General features: G+C 47.8%; 1 protein-coding gene across 4 annotated transcripts in view; it reads right to left on the bottom strand.

Annotated features, from left to right (window-relative positions):
- The window catches only part of APLP2 (amyloid beta precursor like protein 2), a 50,700-nt gene extending 28,735 nt beyond the window's left edge, over positions 1–21,965 (bottom strand). For 3 of the 4 annotated variants that reach the window (XM_075442568.1, XM_075442570.1, XM_075442571.1), the window contains exon 1: positions 21,793–21,964. In XM_075442568.1, coding sequence (XP_075298683.1) covers positions 21,793–21,891 — 99 coding nt within the window. In that variant the 5' untranslated portion in view covers positions 21,892–21,964. Of the gene's footprint in view, positions 1–21,792 lie in introns of all 4 variants that reach the window. The other variant, XM_075442569.1, reaches the window with a different exon arrangement.
- Between the last annotated feature and the right edge of the window lie 786 nt (positions 21,966–22,751).

The raw sequence follows: 22,751 nt of genomic DNA, 5'->3' as shown, positions 1-22,751 counted from the left end.
GCACAGCAGCTCTGGCAGGAGCAAAGCTCCTGTTCAAACACATACCGACCTCCTGAAATCATGACCACCCCCTGTTTACATACTGACGCCAGCTCCTGTTTATTTTCGCCGTCCCTCCGGCCTGACACCTCGGCACGGTGGCGAAGGTATCGTTCCTCCTCCGCGGATTGCTCACATAGTTTGCATATCAGTCGGGTGCTGTTGCCGTAGCTACCAGAACTGCTCAGCCCCAACTCGCAGCTGAACAAACGAGACTAATTACCCGCTTGATTTCACCACTTTTAATCAAATGGAAGAAGCCTTTTCTTGAATTGCACGGTTGAGTAAGTTAATGAACTTTGATATGCACAAGTCGAATCTTTAACCCCGGGACCCGCAAGGTGAGATTTTTGAGTAGAGGGCTTCAGTTTTCCACCCCTGACAATCCGCTCCAGCCACCAAGAGTTTCACACTTCTGTCTCATCCTACCTGTAATGAGAAAACTCGGCACCGCAAACATCACCCTTGTGATGAGGCCACACCTTTAACCCTGCTACTTAATCAGTGAAGAAAATCAACTACAAGAGTTTGGTAGGACAAAGTCCTTTTCTGTCGCTCTCCACAATGGCCTTCGGTGTACCAAAAATCAGAGCAGATCACCCAGGCTGACGATGCCCGAGGTCAGCGAGGCTGCATTCAAGCACCGTTCTGCAAAAGCAGCGTTGAGGAACATGCCAGCCAGCACGAAGCTTGGGATAAAGCCATGCCCTTAGTTAAGCTCTTCAGTGCTTCAGAGAACTCACCCGTTCCACATTGCAGAGGGATGAACGAACTGACAGCACGTTATTTTCTTCGGGAATTTCGCAGCCATAAATGGAAGCAGCCGCCTCTTTTGGTGCCGAGGAGCAGCTATTCAATCTCTTAAATAAGCAGACAGCTCGGGAGAGGCACCATACACATAATGGAAGAGATTTCATCCAGTTGTGTACGTCCTCAGCGAACATTATTTCAGTAGCTATTATCCTATTAATATATATCCTTAACCCGAAAGCAAGATGAATGTTACTTGGGAAAAGACTGTTAAATAAACCATTGCTTTCCTCACTGGCACTTGCATTTACAGGATGTTTCATGATAAATTCCACTCTGCCTTTTGGTGTAATACTGTAATCCACTTGGCTTTCCAATACCAAAGAAGTATTTGATTCCACAAACACATAAATCTCTGGCCAGTCAATGTCAGTTAAATTCCTCACCCTGTCATGCAGTGCCTGATTTACAGCCCCGAAACACTGGAATTCAAACCTCTAAATCTGCTTCTGCCCTGATGGAAGTGTCTCTGGCCGAGTATCCAATCTTTTATTTACTCCTAGCCTCTTCCGCTTGCGACAGAGGGTTTGATCAGCGAGCTTTACTCACCCGGAGGCCTCGGTTCTATGCTCTAGAAAAGGGTCACACCTTTTCTTCCTGCAAGTATCTACCATCTCTAAGGAGGGATGCAAGGCTAGAGAGATTATAGGCACCACACAGCACAAGGATGTTCTTTACGGAGGATTTTTTGTGATTTTAAGTTGTTTCTGCTCTCTTGGGTTCCTCTACTTCAACGCTGGGAACAACACCACATAGCAATTCCTCTCAACTTATGTAAAATCAGGAGTATTTCACATCTACCCTTGAAGAGTATGCATTACAGTGCAGTTCAGGTTCAAAAAGGCACAACCATGAAAAATACACCCATTTTCCTTGCCCTGGATTTCCAGGATCTGCTCAGCCTCATCACAACGTACCTTCCGGAGCATGCTGTCTATTCAGCTCCCTACTGAATGCTATCCAGGAAAGCCTTCTGGCATGCTGCTGGGGACTTCAGGGTAGCAGCGTGATCGGAGTTTCTCTTTTGTGAAGAGTTGCTGTTTGTTATATTTCATAGAAATGAGTCCCTGAGAGCTTGCCTTTATAGCACCAAGGTATCGGCAAAACGTCAAATTTAGCTAGATTCTGAATTTTCCATGAGGTCAGACATCACAGTAACCTTGCCCATTTGATCAGGTTAGCCAGAATACGAGTCTTTATTCCAGCAAAACCAGAGTGGATGGGAGTTTACCAGGACACCTTAGATTCCCTTCTCATTTCTGCTACAGAGCTGGTCACACAGCATATCGCTTCTCACAGAATCACAGAATGTTCAGGGTTGGAAGGGACCTCTGTGGGTCATCTAGTCCAACCCTCCTGCCGAAGCAGGGTCACCTACAGCAGGCTGCACAGGACCTCGTCCAGGTGGGTCTTCAATATCTCCAGAGAAGGAGACTCCACAACCCCTCTGGGCAGCCTGCTCCAGTGCTCCGTCACCCTCAGAGGGAAGAAGTTCTTCCTCATTTTCAGACGGAACTTCCTGTGCCTCAGTTTGTGCCCATTGCCCCTTGTCCTGTCACTGGGCACCACTGAAAAGAGCTTGGCCGCATCCTCCTGGCACCCACCCTTCACATATTTGTAAGCATTTATTAGGTCCCCTCTCAGCCTTCTCTTCTTCAGGCTGAACAAGCCCAGCTCCCTCAGCCTCTCCTCGTAGGAGAGATGTTCCAGTCCCCTCCTCATCCTCGCAGCCCTCCACTGGACTCTCTCCAGTAGCTCCTTATCTTTCTTGAACTGGGGAGCCCAGAATTTCTGGATTCTAAAAAAAAAAATAAATCCAAATTTGCATTTGGTGCAAACATGTCAGCTGCTGGGCACGTGCCCTCCCGTCGCACCGGCACGACGAGAGATGCCGGCCCCTGGTTACAGGGCAGAAGGGCTGCGAGGCTTGAGAGTACCGAGAGCCTGCGAGGAAAGCTCGCGCCGCTCGTGCTTTGCATCAGGCGTCCTCCGCCGCAATACGCGAGGAGCCCCGGCCGGATAAAACCACGGAAGATTAATTTGCTTTAAGACTGAAACTCCAGCCTCTAGAATTTATAAGCTGCTGAAAAAAGCTCTAATTGTGAATTGCATTGACTTGGTGGCCAGAGAACACAGATTAATAGCTGCTGAGGGCACTCACTGCCTCCAAAGAAAACGCACTGCCTTTTGCAGGATTGTCTGCAGGCCGGGTCAGATTTCCTGCTCAGAAGAGCTACAGCTATTCCGCAACTCTTCGCTGCTACGCTGACAAAAAATGCCAGGCACTACTTCAAAAGACAACTTGTGCTGGTTCTTTTTAATTAAGCGAAGCCCCTCGAAAGTAATACTGCCTATTAAATCAGAATGCATAACCTGAGGGACTTCAGATCATGTTGCTCAGCATCGTCCCTATCCAGGCAAATTACACTTCCCACCTTTACTTACTTTAAAAAAAACAAAAGAAAAAAACAAAAGAAAGAAGTTTTTATGGATTTTGTTTAAAAAAATACATTTCCTACTCTATCTGGAGCGCAACACGGGGGTGTCAGCACTGCCACTCTTCCTACGTCAGTGTAATATCCACAGATAGGGAAGACATAAACTGAACTCTATCAAGACCACCGAGGAAGCCTAACAGTTCCTTTGATACCAAAAAATGAGTCCTGCTACCATATCAGCCTTCCTGTGAGCAGAACCCTTGATGGCTGCCGCTTTCCGACGTGTGAATATTCTAACTTCTCACCCTTTCCTTGGCTGAAAAATCGGTACGTGTATATCTGTGCAGGGACGCGACTGCTTGGAAGCCCGGCTGCACACCCCGCGTTCCTGCTGGTTGCAAGGCTGAAGTTCAGGGGCATTTCTCCTTCCACAAGGAGAGGCCAACCTTTTGCAAAAGAAATAAATACATAAATAAATCAGGAAGAGATGTTGCAGTCACAAACTCTACCACTGCCATCCGATGTGAAGCGATAGGCTGAAGCTTTTGGAAGGAGAACGGCTGGGTTGGAATTCCCGCGTCTCGATGTGCCCAGCCCTGAAACCTAACGCTCATCGCTGTGAACATCACCTGCAAATTAGCGGTTTAGGGCAAGCTGGTGTTCAGGAAACCAACGCTGCAGTCGAGAAGCGAGGGAGGTTGGCAAAGGGGCTTTCTGCACAAGAACCTCTGAACAGAATACTTCAAATTCCCCTGGTTTTGGATTTCCACCTTGTAAACACGAGCAGAGCTTTCAATTCGTGCTTCAAATTGTGTTTCACGCTTTGTTTTCCTTCGCTTGCCTTCCTGCTTTAATTCAGCAGATAGGTGGCTTGAACCCAGGAAGGCTAACGAACGCCTGACACAGCAGGCAGTAAATCTACAGACTAGCAGCTCATCCTAGCTTTATTGCTTTATTTTTTTTTTTTAAATTGCTGATAATTACAATAATGCACATGGGCAAGGGTCCAAGACAGGAAGAATTATTGTCTGCAGGCAGATCTGGTGCGAGCTGATAATACCCAGCCTGTGTTTGCTTTTGAATTTCAATGGCAGAAGCCTCAGCAAAGCAGTCTTTGGCTTACTTTAACTTGCTGGAAGGGGTGGAGTCCTCATCTGCTCGTCCTTTCCTGACTTTAGTGCTGGAGGATTCTGCACCAGCAGAAAACTGGAACCCAGTGCAGGAACTGCAGCGCTAGCTCGGGCGCAGTGTATATATGGCTCGCCGCTGTCTACGGCTGACACGCAGCCTCGCGCTCCGAAGCTCAGCGACAGTGACCTCTGTGCTTTCCTACGTGCCGACAGCGAGCGCAGCATCACACAGAGCAAAACGCTGCTGAAGCCTCAAGCGCTCCTGGCAGTTTTCGCACCTTCCCCTGCCTCTCTACAGGGAAAAGGGAAGATTTCCAAGTCCGGCGACTCACGGGGCAGCCCTTTTGCCCTTGGAATTTGTACTAATGAGGTAGCAGATTATTTCCCCCTCCTCCTCTGGTTTATCATGCTCCATAAACCAAGCCTACATGAGTCACTGGGCAGATAATCCGGCTGTCAGACATTTGCACTCAGGAACGGCGACGCTCAGACAGGGGAAGCAACACTGCAGGCAGTACTGGTGGGTAGCTGGTCTCTGGGAGCAGCAATCAGATCCAGGAAAGCCACGATTCAGCACAGTCTTGGCTTCCTGAAGATGTTTGTGAGCGGTGGTTGCCTTCGGCATCCTCTTTTCTACCCCCGGAGAGACAAAGTTCAGAACAACTCAGCTGGAACGTTCCCCCAACAAACGCTGCTGTACCCAGAACAGCGTCCTTCAAAAATCAATCGATAGGCTTCAAGCTTTCACAGCTCTAGCTGGTGTGGAACGGCTGAGATCCGAACTGCTTACCCCAAGGGCTACCCTAAAACTCTCAGGGTGAGAGAAGAGGTGGGCAGTACTATTACACCATTAGTAAGCCTTGCACAGCGCACAGGTAGGTCCAAATACCCTGAATCAGCCAGGCTGCCTTCCACCAGGAGCAATTTTCATGCGAAGAATTCGACGGCTGCACCTCTGCCCACTTCCTTCCCGATGGGACTATTTAAAGGACGTTTTTTCACGGGGTGACTCTAAGGCATCACAGCGCAGGGAGGCCAGACCTATTTATTACTGGGCTAAACTAAAGCACAAGGTCAAGCGACTCGCCTAAAGTCACCCGCCAGTGGGCTCAGCCCGGTTTAATCCTCAACCCCTCATCGCTCCGATCTGTGTCATCATTCTGCCTTGCACAGCAAGGCTAATTACTGCCTTCCCACATGAATTATTCGGGCACGTGAACCACAGAGACTCAAGATGCCTTGTTAGCGAGCCAGCCAGCGACAACTTCAGTGCAAGTTAATGCTTCCACATACACTAAAAAACTACTGAAGAAAAAGGCCACGGGGCAATTTTGCCTTCCTGGACAACTGGAATCACAGAATCCCAGCATGGCAGGGGTTGGAAGGGACCTCTGTGGGTCACCCAGTCCAACCCCCTGCCCAAGCAGGGTCACCCAGACCAGGCTGCACAGCACCGCGTCCAGGCGGGTCTCGAGTATCTCCAGAGAAGGAGACTCCACAGCCTCCCTGGGCAGCCTGGGCCAGGGCTCCGTCACCCTCAGAGGGAAGAAGTTCTTCCTCATCTTCAGCTGGAGCTTCCTCTGCTTCCGTTTGTGCCCATTGCCCCTTGTCCTGTCGCTGGGCACCACTGGAAAGAGCCTGGCCCCGTCCTCCTGACACCCACCCTGCAGATATTGAGAGGCATTGCTAAGGTCCCCTCTCAGCCTTCTCTTCTCCAGGCTGAACAAGCCCAGCTCCCTCAGCCTCTCCTCGTAGGAGAGATGCTCCAGTCCCCTCCTCATCCTCGTCGCCCTCCGCTGGACTCTCTCCAGTAGCTCCTCATCTTTCTTGAACTGGGGAGCCCAGCACTGGACCCAGCACTGCAGATGGGGCCTCACCAGGGCAGAGTAGAGGGGGAGGAGAACCTCCCTCGACCTGCTGGCCACGCTCCTCCTCATGCACCCCAGGATCCCACTGGCCTTCTTGGCAGCCAGGGCAAACACAACGTAGGAAAAGCAGCTACGATTTAATAGCGTTTCGCTCCGCTTAGGAAAAAGCGTTTGAGTCTCCTTTCAGATCTACCTTTCAGCACTGAGCTGACTGTTAATATGATCTATCACTGTCATACCATAAAGGCTCACTGACAACAGCACATGTATGGTGGAGTAGTGAGACAGGCTATTTTGTAAGCAACTTCTCCACACGGTTCGATAACAAGTCCTGTCCATCTTCAGGCACTTTAGCTACACAAGAGTCCGTGAATATAATCACCGTGGTTACCAGGATACAGAGATTCCATAACACACAGGAAAGTACATGTACAAAATCTTTCAGCACTGCAAAACAATTTGTTCGAAGCAAAAATAACTTCTGGACTAAAGCTCATCACAAGTCACACACACACAGAGCTTGTCCACCATCTTTCCGAGCGGACAAAACTAACAGAAAGCAGCCTGAGATTTATTAACATCACGCAGGCAAATCCCAAACCTTTATTATTGATTCCAAGGGATTCGGCATTCAGGGGAGGGGGGCACCAAACCAAACCAAACCAAACTAAACAACCTCCCCCAGAACAGCATGAATGTTTTAGAGATCTAAAAGAAAAAGCCTGCACTGGAGAGACCACCGCAGGAACCTGTGGTTACTCAGTCTAACCAGGCATCTAACCACTCGGGTGATGTGAGATAAAAAGGCCGCTCAGATTGGGTTTTTATCTGACACAAAGCAGGCAGGAAATTGAAGGGCGTATTTTAACAGAGCAGCAAGAAACGGCAACGAAAAATACCTGGAAAACAATGCAAGACAAAGGCAATATAACAAGCAGCTCGGTTTGGGTTTCAACCATTTGTGAGCTCAACTCTCCTTTCATGGACGTTGTTTGGTATCACAGATCGGCTACTTCTGTGCACAGAGTGCAACTGTTTTGGAACACGATGAAATACTCATTTAGTATCTTGAAGTTCTGCAATGAGGCTACACACAAAACAGCAGACAGGAATAACTCACCAGGCATTGCTCTAACTTCGCTGAAGCTCGGCGGGTCATGCTGATCGCTTTCCACCCCCAGAAAAAACCCAACCCAAATTAAATAGTAATCCTGTCCCCCAAACAGTCCAGACGAAACTTCAAATCTGGAAGAGGAAACCATGAGGTTTTTGAGTCCTGGGTTTCCAAACCATGCTAATGATCGTCTTATGCACATAGGAAACCCACAGCTAAAGTACGGGGCTGCTTTCATCTTCGCTGCTGCTCCCAGAGCTTTGCCAAGTGTATGCTGAACCAGACCAAAATTAACACGTTACCAAAAAAATCATGGAACAGCCTTGCTGTTTTCAGCGTCCAAACTGAGGATGTGCTTATACTCAAAACTTACCAAGTTCTGTCAAAAGCACAGGTTAATTCTGTAAATTACAGGCCTATGAAAACAGTCAGTAGATATTACTGAGATCTTACTGAGAAGGGGTAACTTCACTCTAGCTCTTATTAAATATATTTAGAAAATAATGCAAACTGGGATTTTAAACCAAAAACATCTCCCCATGCACCTTCCCACACACCTCCTCCTGTTATTTATTCTGAGAACTGCTTCTGGCTTGTTATGGAGCATCTTTCAGGCAGCCCCTTCAATCACTGCTTGCACACAAAACAAAATCCTTTAAGAACCTTTAAGGTCTAGGGGCACTGAAATCAGTGCTTTAAAAAAATCTTTGTGTTTGCTGTTTAGAGATTCCCATGCTGATTCAGTTTATGCAGCTACAGTACGTGATTTTTTTTTTTTTTTAATAGAAAATGTCAACAAGAACATCGCCCCAAGAAAAGTTTAGTCTTCAGTTAGCTGCTCAGTAGGAAAAGTTCCTACCATTTACGGCTAAAAATAAATACAAGAGAACTAACTTAGCAAAACCATCTCAAATTCTCATCCAAAAAATGGTCTCTCTTCTTCCTGACTGCAACTATTTGTGACCTCAGTAAACAGCAACAAAAGTGAGGAAAGGCTGCAAGCTTCCTCCTCCTAATGCTGGTGACCTGGAGGGGAGTGAGCAAGAAAACGAGAGCGAAAAAAGGAACGGCAAGCACTTCTCATTTAGGTACCAGAGAGGCTGAGGCGCAGCACGACTGCTCGGAGCAACACTTTTTCCTTCCAAGAGTCAGAAGGCGACGGCCTTGCTTGTTTATTTGTAAGCTTGTCACCCAACAGCCAAACATCTCCCAGAAGGATCCCAGTACTGTTAGCAGAATTTAGGCTCAAGTCTCAGAATTTCCTTCCTTCTTCCAAAGCAGAGGATAAAGGGTGGACTCCCATCTACCCCCCACAGCTAAACGCCTAGATTCAGCAATCCGACACAAGATACAGGTTACATGACAAAATGCCTTTCCAAGCAACCCTAAAATTTTGGCAGCAGCAGGGTCACAGAAAATGGAGAAAGGACCTCAGTCACGGCTTAATGGATTTCAATTTTTTACTCTTTAAAAGCAATCCTGACTAATTTAGTAACATTTTATTTCTGAAGCATTATCAGCCGGGGCTTAATAGTCACAGCGTCATGTCACAGCTAGGCTAGCATACTGAAACTCTAATGGATCTATTAAACAGCTCCTTTAAGGGAAACAGCAGATCTCTACCTCGAATAACTGCTTAATGCTATTCAAAAATGAAGCAGTAATTCATACCACAGACTAAAGCTGGCTAGGTTGAGATCTCCTTTACCAATTCTGCTGACCCAGAAAGTAAAACTAGTTGAACAGAGGCTAGCCTAGAACCTCAAATATATCAGAGCTAACATGGTCTCATGTTTCACTGGCTTTGTAAGCTGTACAAGCACACCCGATTTCCATATACTGAGTTTTATCGTCTATCGAGCTGTATCAGATTGTGTAGCTCTACATGGAAATAACACAAAAAGGGAGAACTGATTTTATAGCTTTGATTAAATGAGATTTCAGCTCGCTAGCAACTTCTTCTGGGTTTCAGCGGGAAGAACAAGCCCTGTGTACACCGACACCGATTTCCTTGAGGTCTCCTTAAGCCTCTTCTGGAAATTTTCAAGGTAGGGGACAAAACGCAGCACTTTCTTCCGCCTACGCAGTGGAACTACAAGTGAACGTTAGGTTGGTGGAAGAAGTTACACACTGCAGCTGCATACGCCTGACGGTCGGTTCTTTGACAGGGTTTAAGAAATGTGACCCTTCCGTAAGACCTTTGAAGCACAAAACCATCACGAGCTGAAAGCTTTATTACAAACGTGGAAGCAAGAACTGCCTGGTCTGCAACAGCGAAGGAAATTGCTCTTTGAAAAAGAACAGGCAGAACAATTTCCGACAACGTAGTTATGCCTAAAAGAGCAAGAGGCAATATAGGCAGAGAACTTCCATCACCTCAACAGAAATGCCTCTTCAAGGTCTCGGAAAGTTATTACCGTTTTATTTTATTTCTTTTAAACCCTTTGTCCAGACCAGCCGTCTCAACAGCAACACTGTTTTTTGGCGTAACGACTTAGTATCCTCCAGCCGGAGAAACAGTGGAGTAAAACTTCAAGATGTGTTGCTTTTAACACAAAGATTCCAAACAATTCTTTATTTTTTATGTTTGGAAAAGGCTGTTAGACAGCGTAAGAGGGGGACTGTTTACTTGTTCTTGGAGCAGCTTTTTTGCCTGCTCAGATGCTCTTGTCCAACGTGATAGATGCTTCAGTGAGAAATAAATAAACAGTCAGCTGTCACAAATAACGTTTTACTCTCCTTGACCCTACAAGGAGATGGGGAAATGCTGACTCAACATGTAACTCCCACCACCTCGACAGTGTTCGGAGGGTAATTGATCTGTGTATTGATGCGACAGCCACTCACCATTTTCCTAGCCATAGGCTGAGTAGTTTCAACAGAGTTTTCTCAAAGTCAGAGGACGAAAATGTTGCATACGGTTCGAACCCCGGGGAGCGGTGGTTTTGTGTTTCACTAGTTGACTTCAGATGTAGCCCACAAAGGCGTTTTTTAATTGAGAAATACATCTGTGTATGCATCTCGGCCGCAAACATTAACCTCGCCAGCATCTGGCAAGTCACTGTTGTGGACTGGCCCTGCGGAAAAGACGCAGACGTCTCGCAGCGGAACAGAGCGGCACCCCAGAAAGCCATGTTGAAATCACGGCGCGATGATGCAACGGCACCAGACAGCTAGAAACAGAGCTCATGCTCATAGCCTTATTTTGGACCTCTGAAATAAAAAAATCTTTGTGAGCCCAAACGAGCTCCTTACCAGACTATGCCTTAATTATCTCTGAGGCTGCCTCTCCCTGCAGAATCCCCAGCTAGCCCAGACAGCAGTGATACCAGTACTAAATGAATTTGTGTGACCAGGCTAGGAGCATTTCAAAGACTCCGAGAACACTGCGCTGAGAATTTTCTGTATCTGACTAATACCAGTTTGAGGAGGAAAACAGCGTGGGTAACCAGCCCAAAATGAAATGCTAGTGTCTCAAGGCTGTGTGGCCATTCCAAAGCAGCGACAGCAAAGACAAACGGACTAATTGGACTAGATGACCCACAGAGGTCCCTTCCAACCCCTACTATTCTGTGATTCTGTAATTCTCCAGTCGCATGATTCCATTGGTGGTCTTCTATATTTCCATAGCTGTACCTGTCAATAAAAGGGAATTATCCTAACAACTACTGCTAAGCACACGATCTTACGTTTCTCTCGGGAGCCAAGGTGTTGCAGAGGGGACCAACCATCTATTGACACCCAGGAGAGGAGAAGCAAGCAAGGAGGTGTGCGTGCAGACAACAACCGGCCGAGCGTTTCCACGTGCAAACGCAGCCCCGGTTTCATCTTCCTGCAATATGAGCATTTGAAATCTGGCTCGAGTTAAAGATGTTCACGTCCTGATGCATTCCAACAGACTGTACCGCTCCAGCATGTTCCATCTGTATCTTTATTTTGTACTCTACATGGCATGTGGTGTATTTTGCAGCTTAATGACTGTTTTAATCCTCTTCGCTGCTGAAGAACGTCATCCTAGATGTGATGTGGACACATCTTGTTCGACGGATGCTGCTCAGAGATGTATTTGAGAAGATATTCCAAAGCACAGAAGTCATTCCAAGGCAAATATTACAAAACAAAAATCTCTGCTTTAGTTGATCTGGAGTAAAGCTAGCTGCTACACACAGTAAAAACCTACCAGCCCCCTTTGAAGGCACGAGAAGCAGCTTACAGGCAGGTCAGCAGCATCCTCTTAAAAAATAAAATAAACGAATAACTGCGTAAGTGGCACTGCATCTCAAAAGCAACACCAGGGGAATAGCTGCTGAAGGTTTAGCTACCAACAGCTGTGCACATTAAGCCCATCTGAGACAGTTAACTTTGCTGCCAGCTGTAGCTAAATGTTTGTTATGCCCTCAGTTATACGATCAAAATAAATGTAATAATCACAGACTATTAAATAAAATAACAGAACAGTATGAGTAAAGCTATCAGCCACGTACGTAATGGGGAATAACGATTTAACTTTTCGCAAAAATCTTTACAGACAGTGGCAGGAAACATGAAAAGCCAAACTGAACCCAAGGACAGCAAGGAAAATGAAGTCATCTTTGCTTCTGCCTGAAGGAAAAGGCCATTTTCAGTCTTTGAAAGCAGTGGTCCTCGCTTCTTTTACAGCACAGACGAAGCCTGCAGCCCAAAGTTTTGTGGGTATCTTTGTAGTATTCTTCTCTAGAGCAACCAGTTTAGCTGTTTGCATACACGCAGCTACGAAGTACGACACTGGCCAGTGCAGAACAGTAATGTTCTTGAAACACATCAGCATCTATTACCAAGGGACTACAATGCCGCATTCTAGTCAGCGCCTTGCAACCAAAGAGGGAATTAACACGCTATGGATGCCCCGTGCAAAACCTCCCATACGGTCATACTTTGAAAAGTGTTCTTCTCATCACGCTAATTCCCATGCGAGGCAAGTTGCAGAAGCTTGCTCCATGTAATTGAGCGCAACAAATCCACCCAGACCTAGGAATTCCAGCCTAAACTTCAAAATGCCTCTTGTCTGTATTGCAGATTTTACACTCAAGCAAATCTGACGTAAGATTTCCTGCCAATGTAAGAGCCCTGCTACATTAGGAATCCAGCTCTTCTCCTCAGTCTTCCTTGGAGCCACGTTGCTGAGCAAAGGACCTGGAGGACAAGGAGAGAAGGCAAAAGGACTTCGAGGTGATCAGCTGGTTGATGTTTCTTTGTCTCTTAACCTGAGAAACGAAGACATTCTGAAGCAAGACGCAAGCACTGGAAATGAAGGATTAATTTATCTGAAACACTAGCATGAAACATAGTACTGTGGGTTCAAACGTAGGCAATGGATTCCAGCTCTTGTGCTTAGTGCAAGTTCTTATCCACAAACTCAAATGTATCTTGTACACACGTACAACGTAAGGACCGATAAAAGCAAAAGCGTAAGCCCGTGGCCAGAAGGTGAGGAAGCCAAGCAAATCACGAGCTGTGATTCAGGCCACAGAGCCAGCTGCGGACAACGCAGGGACACAGCAGTGCAAAATATTACATTGCATCCAGCCTGCGCTCTGGCAGGGCCATTCATCTCCCGCCTCTGTTATTGGTAAATTGCTTCCGAGAAAGCGGCTGCTGCCCTGAACAGAATCTCCACATACTGACTAGCTTTGTTGCACAGCAAGTATTGATGCAATTTGAACAAGACAGCATTTATCAGGAGTGACGGGGGCAGGAACACTTTTTTTCCCCCCTGTTTTAAAAGCCTCCAGTGAGTCTCTTTTGCTGCGACATGACGCTCTGTCCCAGGCTCAAGCTTCACCCATCCACAGGAACACCCAAACTTCATCTCTCGATCCCCATCAAGAATTCACTCGGCTCCTTCTGGGGCCTGGCTCCTGCCCAGGCAGGTCTGCAGCACCACGTACATTCATATCTGAAAGCTGAGCTCTAACACACCCATACACCACAAACACAAAAATCCCAACTTTTCTGGCTGGCTACCAAGAAAAAAACACAACAACCACCTTCTCCACTGCTTGACGTTTCCAGTGCTGAGGCTACAAGGCTCTACTTAAAGACTCTGGAAACGAAGTAGTTATCTGAAAGCCTGCAACTCGGACTACTTAGAGGCACTTAATCTTTTTCCAACAGTCCAAACGGGAGCTGCGAGCATCCTGCTCCGTTCAAGAGTAATAACTGGTTTCCACGGATAAAGCCCACCCTCAACAATTTCTCCGTTTCCCTTTCTCCTGGCAGGCAGAATCACAGAATCACAGAATCACAGAACAGCAACACTGAAGCAGCAACACCGAAGGATGCGCACGAGCCCTGCCGTACCCTGCAGGCCAGAACTCATCTCTGGCCAAGCCCATCACGCAGGCTAACGCGCTCAGCTTGGAGCCTGACACCGTTTCATTCTTTCGGGTTTCTAAACGCATATGGGATCTTGCTGCGTAAAACAAACCAGACATCGAATTCAATTTTTTCAGCAAGAGCTTTGATAAATTATGCAGAGAAAGACTCGCGTTCAAACGCCGATATACGCACTGGGAACTCAAACCACAGGTCTGAACCAACATTTTGCATTTAATCTTTTGAGAGCAATACTTAGCAGATTAAAGCAAATCTGCCCCTCTCTATTTCAGGCCACAATTATTGTCAGACTACCAGCACAAGAAGTCAAAAGCGTTTGGTATTAGTGAATTATACTCATTCATACAGATTCCTCTAGGACCATTTTTGGCAAGTTACTAGTCCCAGTATGAATGGGGAAAGATTAGACACTGATAAACCCCCTCTTACTATTTAACTTAGACCTGGCAACGTGTCAGGTCAAGTCCAAAACCATACAGAGAATCTGGCATTAAAAGCTTTATGCTGGAGGTTACCGTACGTCCACGCAGAGACCAGCTTCTGCTGCGAATATGCGATCCAAATCCGCTGGGCATCTAACATGAGTGCATAATGTTGATTGTAACAGATGGTATCGGTAAGATTTTTCTTTTTGTTGCTGTCACTACACCATGACATCATAACTGGTGGGATTCATCCACCCAAAACCCAAAACAAAAGGGACAAAGCTTTTGGCAGCGAGCTGGAGCTAAAAATACCATAAGAGCCTCTAAAGAAAAGATGAAAAAATACCAAACATTCAGCTTTCGATTTCAGCATCTCAGTATTGAAGTTAGCATAGGACAACTCGTGGAAAATACCAAGCAGTTTACCAAACCGGTTTCATCTCTACAACAACATCATCATCAGATGATGATTTTCGAGGTCTCCTCGCTGCCTATTTTAGTGCTTTGAGGTGGCAAATTAAAGAACCCAAGCACAGCACCCATGTGAGAAAATGCAAGCCCCTGTTCTGGCAGAGAGTTAACAAAATAATAAAACTCTCATTGCTGCAAGAATTAAAAAAAAAATGAAAACACTGACCCACACCTCAGAACATCTCCGACATTTGAAAATATAACCTAAGCAGCAAACGCTTGTTGGAAGAAAAGACCTAAATGAGTAAGGGAACTTTCAAGATGCAACACTACTTTCATTTAAACATGAAGTTGTCAGTAAGGAGATGATAATTAGCTACTCTGAAATGGATACTTCACTATGTACCAACCTACTGCTACAGTAAGGAGGAACCACGGCCCCAGCCGTCGCTGTGCACTGGTGTGCATCTGTCCATCTCTCTCTGTCCTTGACCTGAATCAAAAGACACTTCTGAACGTTGTGATTTTGTTAGCGAGAAGCTTACTGTATGAAATTACTTAAATGCATCCCTGTCGCTGAGCCAAAGGCTGGAATCCGAGTGCTGAAGCAGTTACCATCCACCCTGCACCTCTGCATGATACCACGGATTAGTCACATCGTAAATAAGTGAACCATAACTCCGTGGATGACTCAGTGCCCTGCCCCAGAGCTAAGACACACGTAGCCTTACCACGGTAACTGGGAAAGAAGAGCCCACCTTCTGTGGTTCTGAGAGGGTTTTTCCAGGCTACATCTCAGTCACGCAGGCAATTTTTAAGCCCTTCACGTCTGGTGACTTGAAAAACTTGAACTCGGAATCATCATTTCATAATGATTTTCAGTTAGTCTCAAAACACAGAAAAGCCACCCGAGCCAAACAATTATTGATTCCATCTCCTCTAAACTCCTCCGAAGCTCAGGCACCACAGGGAAGAACAACTTCAGACCCCGCTTCACAAACCGCAGGGCTTGCCCAGCCACCACGACCTGCCATACCACCCACCTGCACAGCAAACCCGAGCAGCTGAAATAACTGGGGAAATTTCCAGGGGTTTGGAGGAGGAGTCCCCCAGAAAGGCACCCGTGAAGACGAATTTAAACTCTGTAGCCAGGCACTGTTCCGGAGGCTTGAGGACTAAGCCCTCCCCCAAACCACTGCTAAAAGATGTTATTGCAAGGCCTAAGAGAGTCATCTTCAGCTAAAGACTGCAGGGGAAAACCCACCCCAAGTGAAGCCATCATCCCTGCAGCCAGCACACCCACATCGTGGCAGCCCAACAGGAGCAGCAGTCCTCTCAGACTACAGTGCCTGTTTGGCCAGGAGAGATCGAGCCTTGATCTCTAAAACAGATGCAAAAACACAGACACACAGGCTCAGGAACCAGGTCTGCCTCTGGCAAAAAACCAAAAGGCCTCATCCGTCAGTTCTCTCCCTTACGGAACACAGAGAACCAACACGTGATTTGACTTTCCGGAGTTGCCAAGAAAAACGGAAAGCAAAATAAAACATCGAACGCCACGGAGAGCGGCAACATTTGACTCTTCACACGAGTTGAGAGCGACCAGCACGCTGCTAAAGACATAAACCAAAATTATTATCAGCAATGTATAAATTTAGAGAAGAACGTGGTCGCTGCTGACAGCATGAAATATGACAACGCAACGCTGTAACTCAATTTAATACGTATATGGGTCGATCTCCCAAAAATAACGAGCATGCTCTTTTCCCCGCTGGCTGCATACGAAACACCCGCTGTAATGCTTCAAAACGAAGCGCTGGTAAGCGGCTTAGCCGCACGCGCTTCTGACCAGGTGGACACCCGATGACGTAAAGCCCAGCAGGCTGTGTTTTGCTGCTGGAAAGATTAGTCTAACACCATCTGCAGAACATCAGTGTTTTGATCGTTCATCGGCGAGTCGGAACTTCAAACTTCCACAAATGCACATACAGACGAAGTTTGGCATTTTGAACGTCAACCCAACCAGACTGTGGAGCAAGCATGAGAAGTTATCGACCCTTTTAAGCCTTGCTAGAAGGTGAATTGGACTTCTGGCCTCTTTTGCATGTGGGTTTTCCATGTTCTCACAGGAGGTAGTAGAGCTCAGAGAAAGCACAGCCAGAAATACGTATTTAACTCCAACTGAGCAGGCAGACGGGGGCGAAAGTAGTAAATCTAGCACTGAACAAGTTAAAAAAAACCAAACATGTTATCCACACACAAGATCTACATGTGGAGTATATCCCTGCTTACAGCTGCAGGGATTCATAAATCAAAAGAAGTGCAAATCTAACGTTAAGAAATTACTCTAAAAAAACCCTAGCCAAACTATTTCTCCCAAAATTCGTATTTCCTTGTGCTCTGCCTCTCAGTTCCTTTGCTTCTGTCCCCTATAGCACCCAACCTGAAGTACAACATGCCCTATTTACACACAGTAGTAACAAGCAAAAACTACCTTTCAGCCTACTGTATCCAATGAGGAGTCACCAGCCCTCCTAAACCAGAGGAAAAAAAAAAAATAAGCATGGCATTTTGGTCAATCTACAAGGAAGAGAAACTGGACAATTTACTCTGTTCACATCTTCCTTCTTACTGCTTTATAACTCACACTGGTGAGCATACAATAAATATATATATATGGAAGAGTCACTTGGAGACTTTGCACAATGTTGTCAATTCGTTTCCTTTCCCTCACCCCAGAAATCTGAGACTTACTGGCACCTACAGCAAAAAGCTGAAAACTAAAATATCGGAATGGAAAGTACAAAATTAATATAGCCAAAGTGCCCCACAGACTCCATTTAGGTGGACACTAAGGTGAAACCCAAGATAGGACATGCCATTTGCCCGTGACCAACTCGCTGCTAGCAGAGAATGCAAAAGATGCCCATTACGGGGGTAGACAACACTTTTGGAGAAAAAAAGGGGCAATTGTCAAATACAGCCCCGAATTAAAAGCCTTACCAGCATGGTTTCTAGGCCAGTGCAAGTATTTGAAGCATTCCAATTAAGAGCGAGCATCACCCTAAATTAACAACATGTTTCAGAGGTGCTGACTGCATGAACTGAAAATCAATGACACCAAGTTTCACTGCCCATAAGTAGCACGAGAGCGAGCATCTGAAGGATGACGTCAACTCAGCAAACCTCAGCAGCTAACGAGAAAATCGGAAATGCCAAAGTGTCGACACAGAGGTGAAGGCTCTGTTGTTCCAACAAGAAAGAGGTAGATGGGGATAGGGTATTTCTCTTCTATTTTCAACTGAAGAACAAGGTTCTGGTGTAAGTAACTCTGTAGAAGCAGATGCCACAGCCAAAATGACTTCTGTTTACGAGATCGAGTCCATACGCCTCCAAAAGACACACGCATAGCAAAAAAGCAAAGGCAGAATTTTTACAAGCAACATCTACAGAGGAGCATAACCGGTCTACAGAACACAGAAGCTGCACTAATCCTTCCTCGCACCGTAAGGTGCTGAAGGAGGAGCAGGAGGTACTGATAAAGCTCACATCCAGCTAAAGCCACCTACAGAACAGGTTCTGGATAACTCTCAGGCGACGCACCGGACATATTAACAACTCCTTTAATCCCTGGTAGAGATATCAATGCCTAAAAAACATTCAAGAGAGGTCATCAACATTTCGCGTGTGAAGCAAGGAGAGCCGCAGGCCTCCTCCAAAGAGCAGCGCTTACCTTCACGGGGCATTCTACAACGCAGCAGAAATTCCAGCGCCTCCCTGCAGTATCCAGTGTCCATCTGCTTCGCCCGGTTCCCTCGCACGCGTCCCCGCTTCAGAGCGGCTTTCGCCGAGGCTCTGAAGAGGCACTGCGCAACACCGCTTTCACATGCAAGCGTGTTTCCTGACACTGAGAAGTGAAGTTTTAGGAACCGAAAGCGAACTGAAGGCCACTTGCTTAAGACTGGAATTTTCCTGAGCTGTTTCTGCTCAGGACTTCAACACAGAAGTGGAAATTTCCCCTAGGTGGAGTTCTTTGTTCAATGCAGCAGGCAATTAGAAGTCCCCAAGGTCTGCAGAAATGGCACAGGACTGGTATTTTTGTCAGTGAGAATTTAAGCATACAAAACAAAAAGAATAAGGCAAAATGCACAATTCTGCTGTAAAACACACTGCTTTTTTCTTCTGAACCTAAATCCTGGTAATTTGAAACGGACAGGTAAAACCTAAGCACTCAGGACAGCTTTGGAAAAAGACCGCTAAAACCAAACGTGATTAAAAAAAGCAATATCGAGTCCGCATTGCCTCAGATTTGATTATACAAAAAGGTCAAGCAATAAAAAAGAAACTTTGCATCTTTCAAGGCCTTGAGGGCACAGCAGAAGTAGATTATCACTGGAATACAGATCAAATTAGAACAGATTTATTTTCTTTTTCCCATCGGGATCAACATCCTATTTGAAGATCCCGGGGATTTCACAAGCAAAACACAGCCATCAGCGAATCCAGACACCACCCTGGGACAGAGACTGCTATGGAAAGAAAAACATTAATTGCTGGGTAACAGTGATTTCACTAAGCTCTTCACGGGGAAGAGAGACTGTCAAAGGTTATCTGCCATCAAACCAGGACCATCTGAAAGGGAGACTGACTGTCACCAACGACAAGCCCTTGGGAACGATGACAAGCCCTTGGGAACGCCCTACTCAAAGGTTCACATACCAATAATTTTTAAAACAAATAAATAAACAGAGTGAATCCGCCACTCCCCTGCCTCTGTGCAGGAAAGAAAAGAAAAACAACTGGTAGCCGACAAGCAGATTAGCGGGTGTTCTAGGGACAGGGACTGGTAGCTAAGATAATCAGGCGAAAGAAAATCCACCTAATGGGACCGTGCCAGTCCAACTAAACTGATAAACGCAGACATAGCTACGCGTTTCCCTTAGCTCCAGTATACTTTCAAGCATCACCTTGATTATTAAAAACAAAAAAATAAAAAAGATCAGTCCCTGGCACATTACTCCCCACATTACCCCGGTATCGTTAACAATCACAATATAAAAAGCAAGAACAGACAGTACCCATTTTGCTCCCTAAGCTCCGCAACAAGATACGGTGCTTGAAAAAAACCAGGCAGCAATAAAGACGCGAGAGCTGCGGTCCCCCCCCCAGACACAACGGGAGAGGACAACGCAAAAAATAAGGGTTAAAAGGCCGCAGTTGACATTTTGTGCTCAGGTGGCTGCCGCCGTGCCTTGGGAGGACGCAAACTGGGCCGCGGGGATGAAGCGGCAGCGAGGAACGCCTGCTGCACCGACACAACCCCACGCTCGCACCAGCGAAGGGCAGGCTGCCGCAGCCCGTAAAACCAACCCGAGCGCGAAACCCTGGAAAAGAACGAGGCAGAAAACGGTTTCATCTTAATCCTTTCCGAAGAGGTCAGCACCTTCATTCTGCGGAGCCGCCAGCCCCTCCCGGGGTGCCGAGCTGTGACACCGCCGCTCTCCCCCTCTGTGCCAAACCCTTCACCGATCCCGCGAATCCTGGGATCCTGGACACAAGGCTTCGGAATTAAAAAAAAAAAAATCACAGCTAGAAGCATTTTCCAGCTCGGCGTTTCGCAGCACGCGTCCGTAAGCGGCGGCTCCCAGAAGGGATGCGCTCAGCAGCCTGATTTGTCTCGGATGTGACAGAGGAAGCCACCCCGCAGCCGGATGAGTTTCCAAACAGGTGCACGGGATCGGATTTAACGCCGAGCAGCCAGGACAGTCCTCGACCACCGAGACCTTGGCGTTAGCTGCCCACCCTCAGGGCAGCCCTACCCACTCCCAAGTTCTCCTTCCTGCAAGGGAATCTCCGCACGAGTTTTTCCACAGACAATTCTCGCCGCGTTGCACCGATTTCTAGAAATTTAACAGGGAGGACTGGTGCGAGGTATGTGGAATAGCGTTCCTCAGCAGCAGCTGAATAAGCGAAAGTCATTGATTCTAAATATTACAGCTCATTGCCATTTGGTAATCACGGCCGGCTCGGGGCCTCAGATTCTTGCGTCGCAGCGAGGTAGATGTTCTGCTTAACCAAGCTTGTTAAATTTCACTGTTAACTGTCAAATCAAGCCATCCACAAGCAGCCACCAGCCCGTTCCGCAGCCATCCCTGAAGAACCCAGAACCCGTACAAGGCGGACGTAGCCGTTTCGCATTTCCACGCAACACTCAGGTTATTGAACTCTATTTACGGGCCACGTTCGAAGCTCAGCGTGCACTTTGCTCTTGGTGACGCCGTTTCGCTCTAACGGATCAGTTCTAGCGCGAAGTTTTTAAGCCAACAAGGATTTTTCCTACCCACCTCGTCCTTTAGATAGCCCGATTACACAAAGTTTTTGGTTTTAGGGACAAAGTTAAAATATCCCACCTCCAATTACTTTCATATGCAGAGACACAAATGTAATATCTATTCATATATATATATATGTGTGTATATATATATGAACTACAGCATCCACACGATTTCTATATTAAATGCACACCCGTTACACTCGGCTGAGGCATCCCCTGCGAAAGATAAGGCAGCAGCTCAAACGCAAAGATTTATTCAGGATCTATCAAGCGGCTCGCGACCAAACGGATTCATCCGACCACGGCTTTTCTCTACAAAACTGCCCTCTTAATGCTCTCCTAAGCTTCCAGACCAATCCGAAGCTCCCAGCTCCTGCTACCGTGCCAAGAACGCAGAGGTCACTCCTGGAAAAAAACAAACAAAAAAATCCCACCCCACAAAAAAAAAAAAAAAAACAACCCGAAAGGCAGCTGCGGAACCGTGCGATCTCTGCCCGGAGGGATTTTGGGGGGGAAAACAAGGAGAAAACACGAACTCACCGCCGCCTGCCCTTAGGGGGTCTCGCAGGGACACCTGGTCAACCCCCCTCGGGTCCTCCCACGCACGCCTGCACCCCCGCGGCCCGGCGCCATGCCGAGCCCGGGCGATAACGCGGGTAACTTCGGGAAACCACCCCGCTAAGATGGCGAGAGGGTCCCACCTCGGCTGCGCCCGCTTCCCCGCGGCCTCCCTCCTTCCCTCCCCCCGTCAGCCGCCGCCAGACAACCCCCGCCCCGGGGGAGCCCCCTCGCAGCGGGGCCTCACCCGCCTGAGGAGCCCGCGGCGGCCGCCCCCGGTCCCCACCCACCTCGATGTAGCCGGCGAGCGTGGCCGCGGGGCCGGTGAGCCCCAGGAGGAGCAGAAGGGGAAAGCGCAGCGCGGAGCCCATCGCCACCGCGGAGCCCATCGCCGCCACCGACCTCCACCTCCGCCGCCGCCCAAGCGCTACTGCGGCCTCGGCGGCGCGACGGGAGCCGCCTCGCCAGGCCCCGCCCCGCCCGGCCCTGCCCTATGGCGGAGCTGCGGCGGAGTGACGTCCCGCGGCCCCTCCCAGCCTGGCGGCCAATCGCCGCGCCGCCGAGGAAGGCCGGCCCCGCCCGGGGGTGAGTAAGGACGTCCGGGCGAGCGAGCCGCGCCCCACCTTCCCCGCCAGCAGCCAATAGGGAGGCGGTGCGGGGCCTCCCCGCCGGGAAATGGCGGCCGAGGAGGGGAGCGAGCGCCGGGGGAATTTTCACCGCGCTTTTATTTGTAGGCGTCAGGGTCCTCACAGGGTGGAGCCTAAAAGGCCGCGGGGAGCCATGGCCTTAGGCGTAGGGGGGCTTTCAGCCCTCGGGGCTTGCGGCTTCTCCCCCCCGCCATGATGAGGTAGGGATGAAGGGGAAATTAAGCGGTTTCCTCATCTAAGGAGAAAACAGCGAGGTTCCCCCCTCTCTCCAGAGAGAGCCGCCTCCACCTCTCTCCCCCATGGATAAAACCCTTGACCCATGGTGCTAGCAGCGAGCTCCCAGCCCTTGTTTTCCAATAAAACCCAACACAGTTGCAGTTTTTATTCTTGTTTTTTATTAATAACAATCACAGGGTGCTCCATCCTGCCACCCAGGGCAGGTGCTCAGCTGGAGGAGCAGACAGCAGACCTGCTGCCAACCTTTGCAACCACGGCAGAGCTCTTCATCAACTTTAATTAAGCAGGCTCTTATCCCCACTGCACATCATCATCATCATCTTCATCATCCCTCCGGGCACCAGTCAGTGTGAAACAGCCAGGCC

Source organism: Opisthocomus hoazin, chromosome 24 (assembly GCF_030867145.1).
Source record: "Opisthocomus hoazin isolate bOpiHoa1 chromosome 24, bOpiHoa1.hap1, whole genome shotgun sequence".
Lineage (NCBI taxonomy): Eukaryota > Metazoa > Chordata > Aves > Opisthocomiformes > Opisthocomidae > Opisthocomus > Opisthocomus hoazin.
This window is presented reverse-complemented; position numbering and strand designations above follow the sequence as displayed.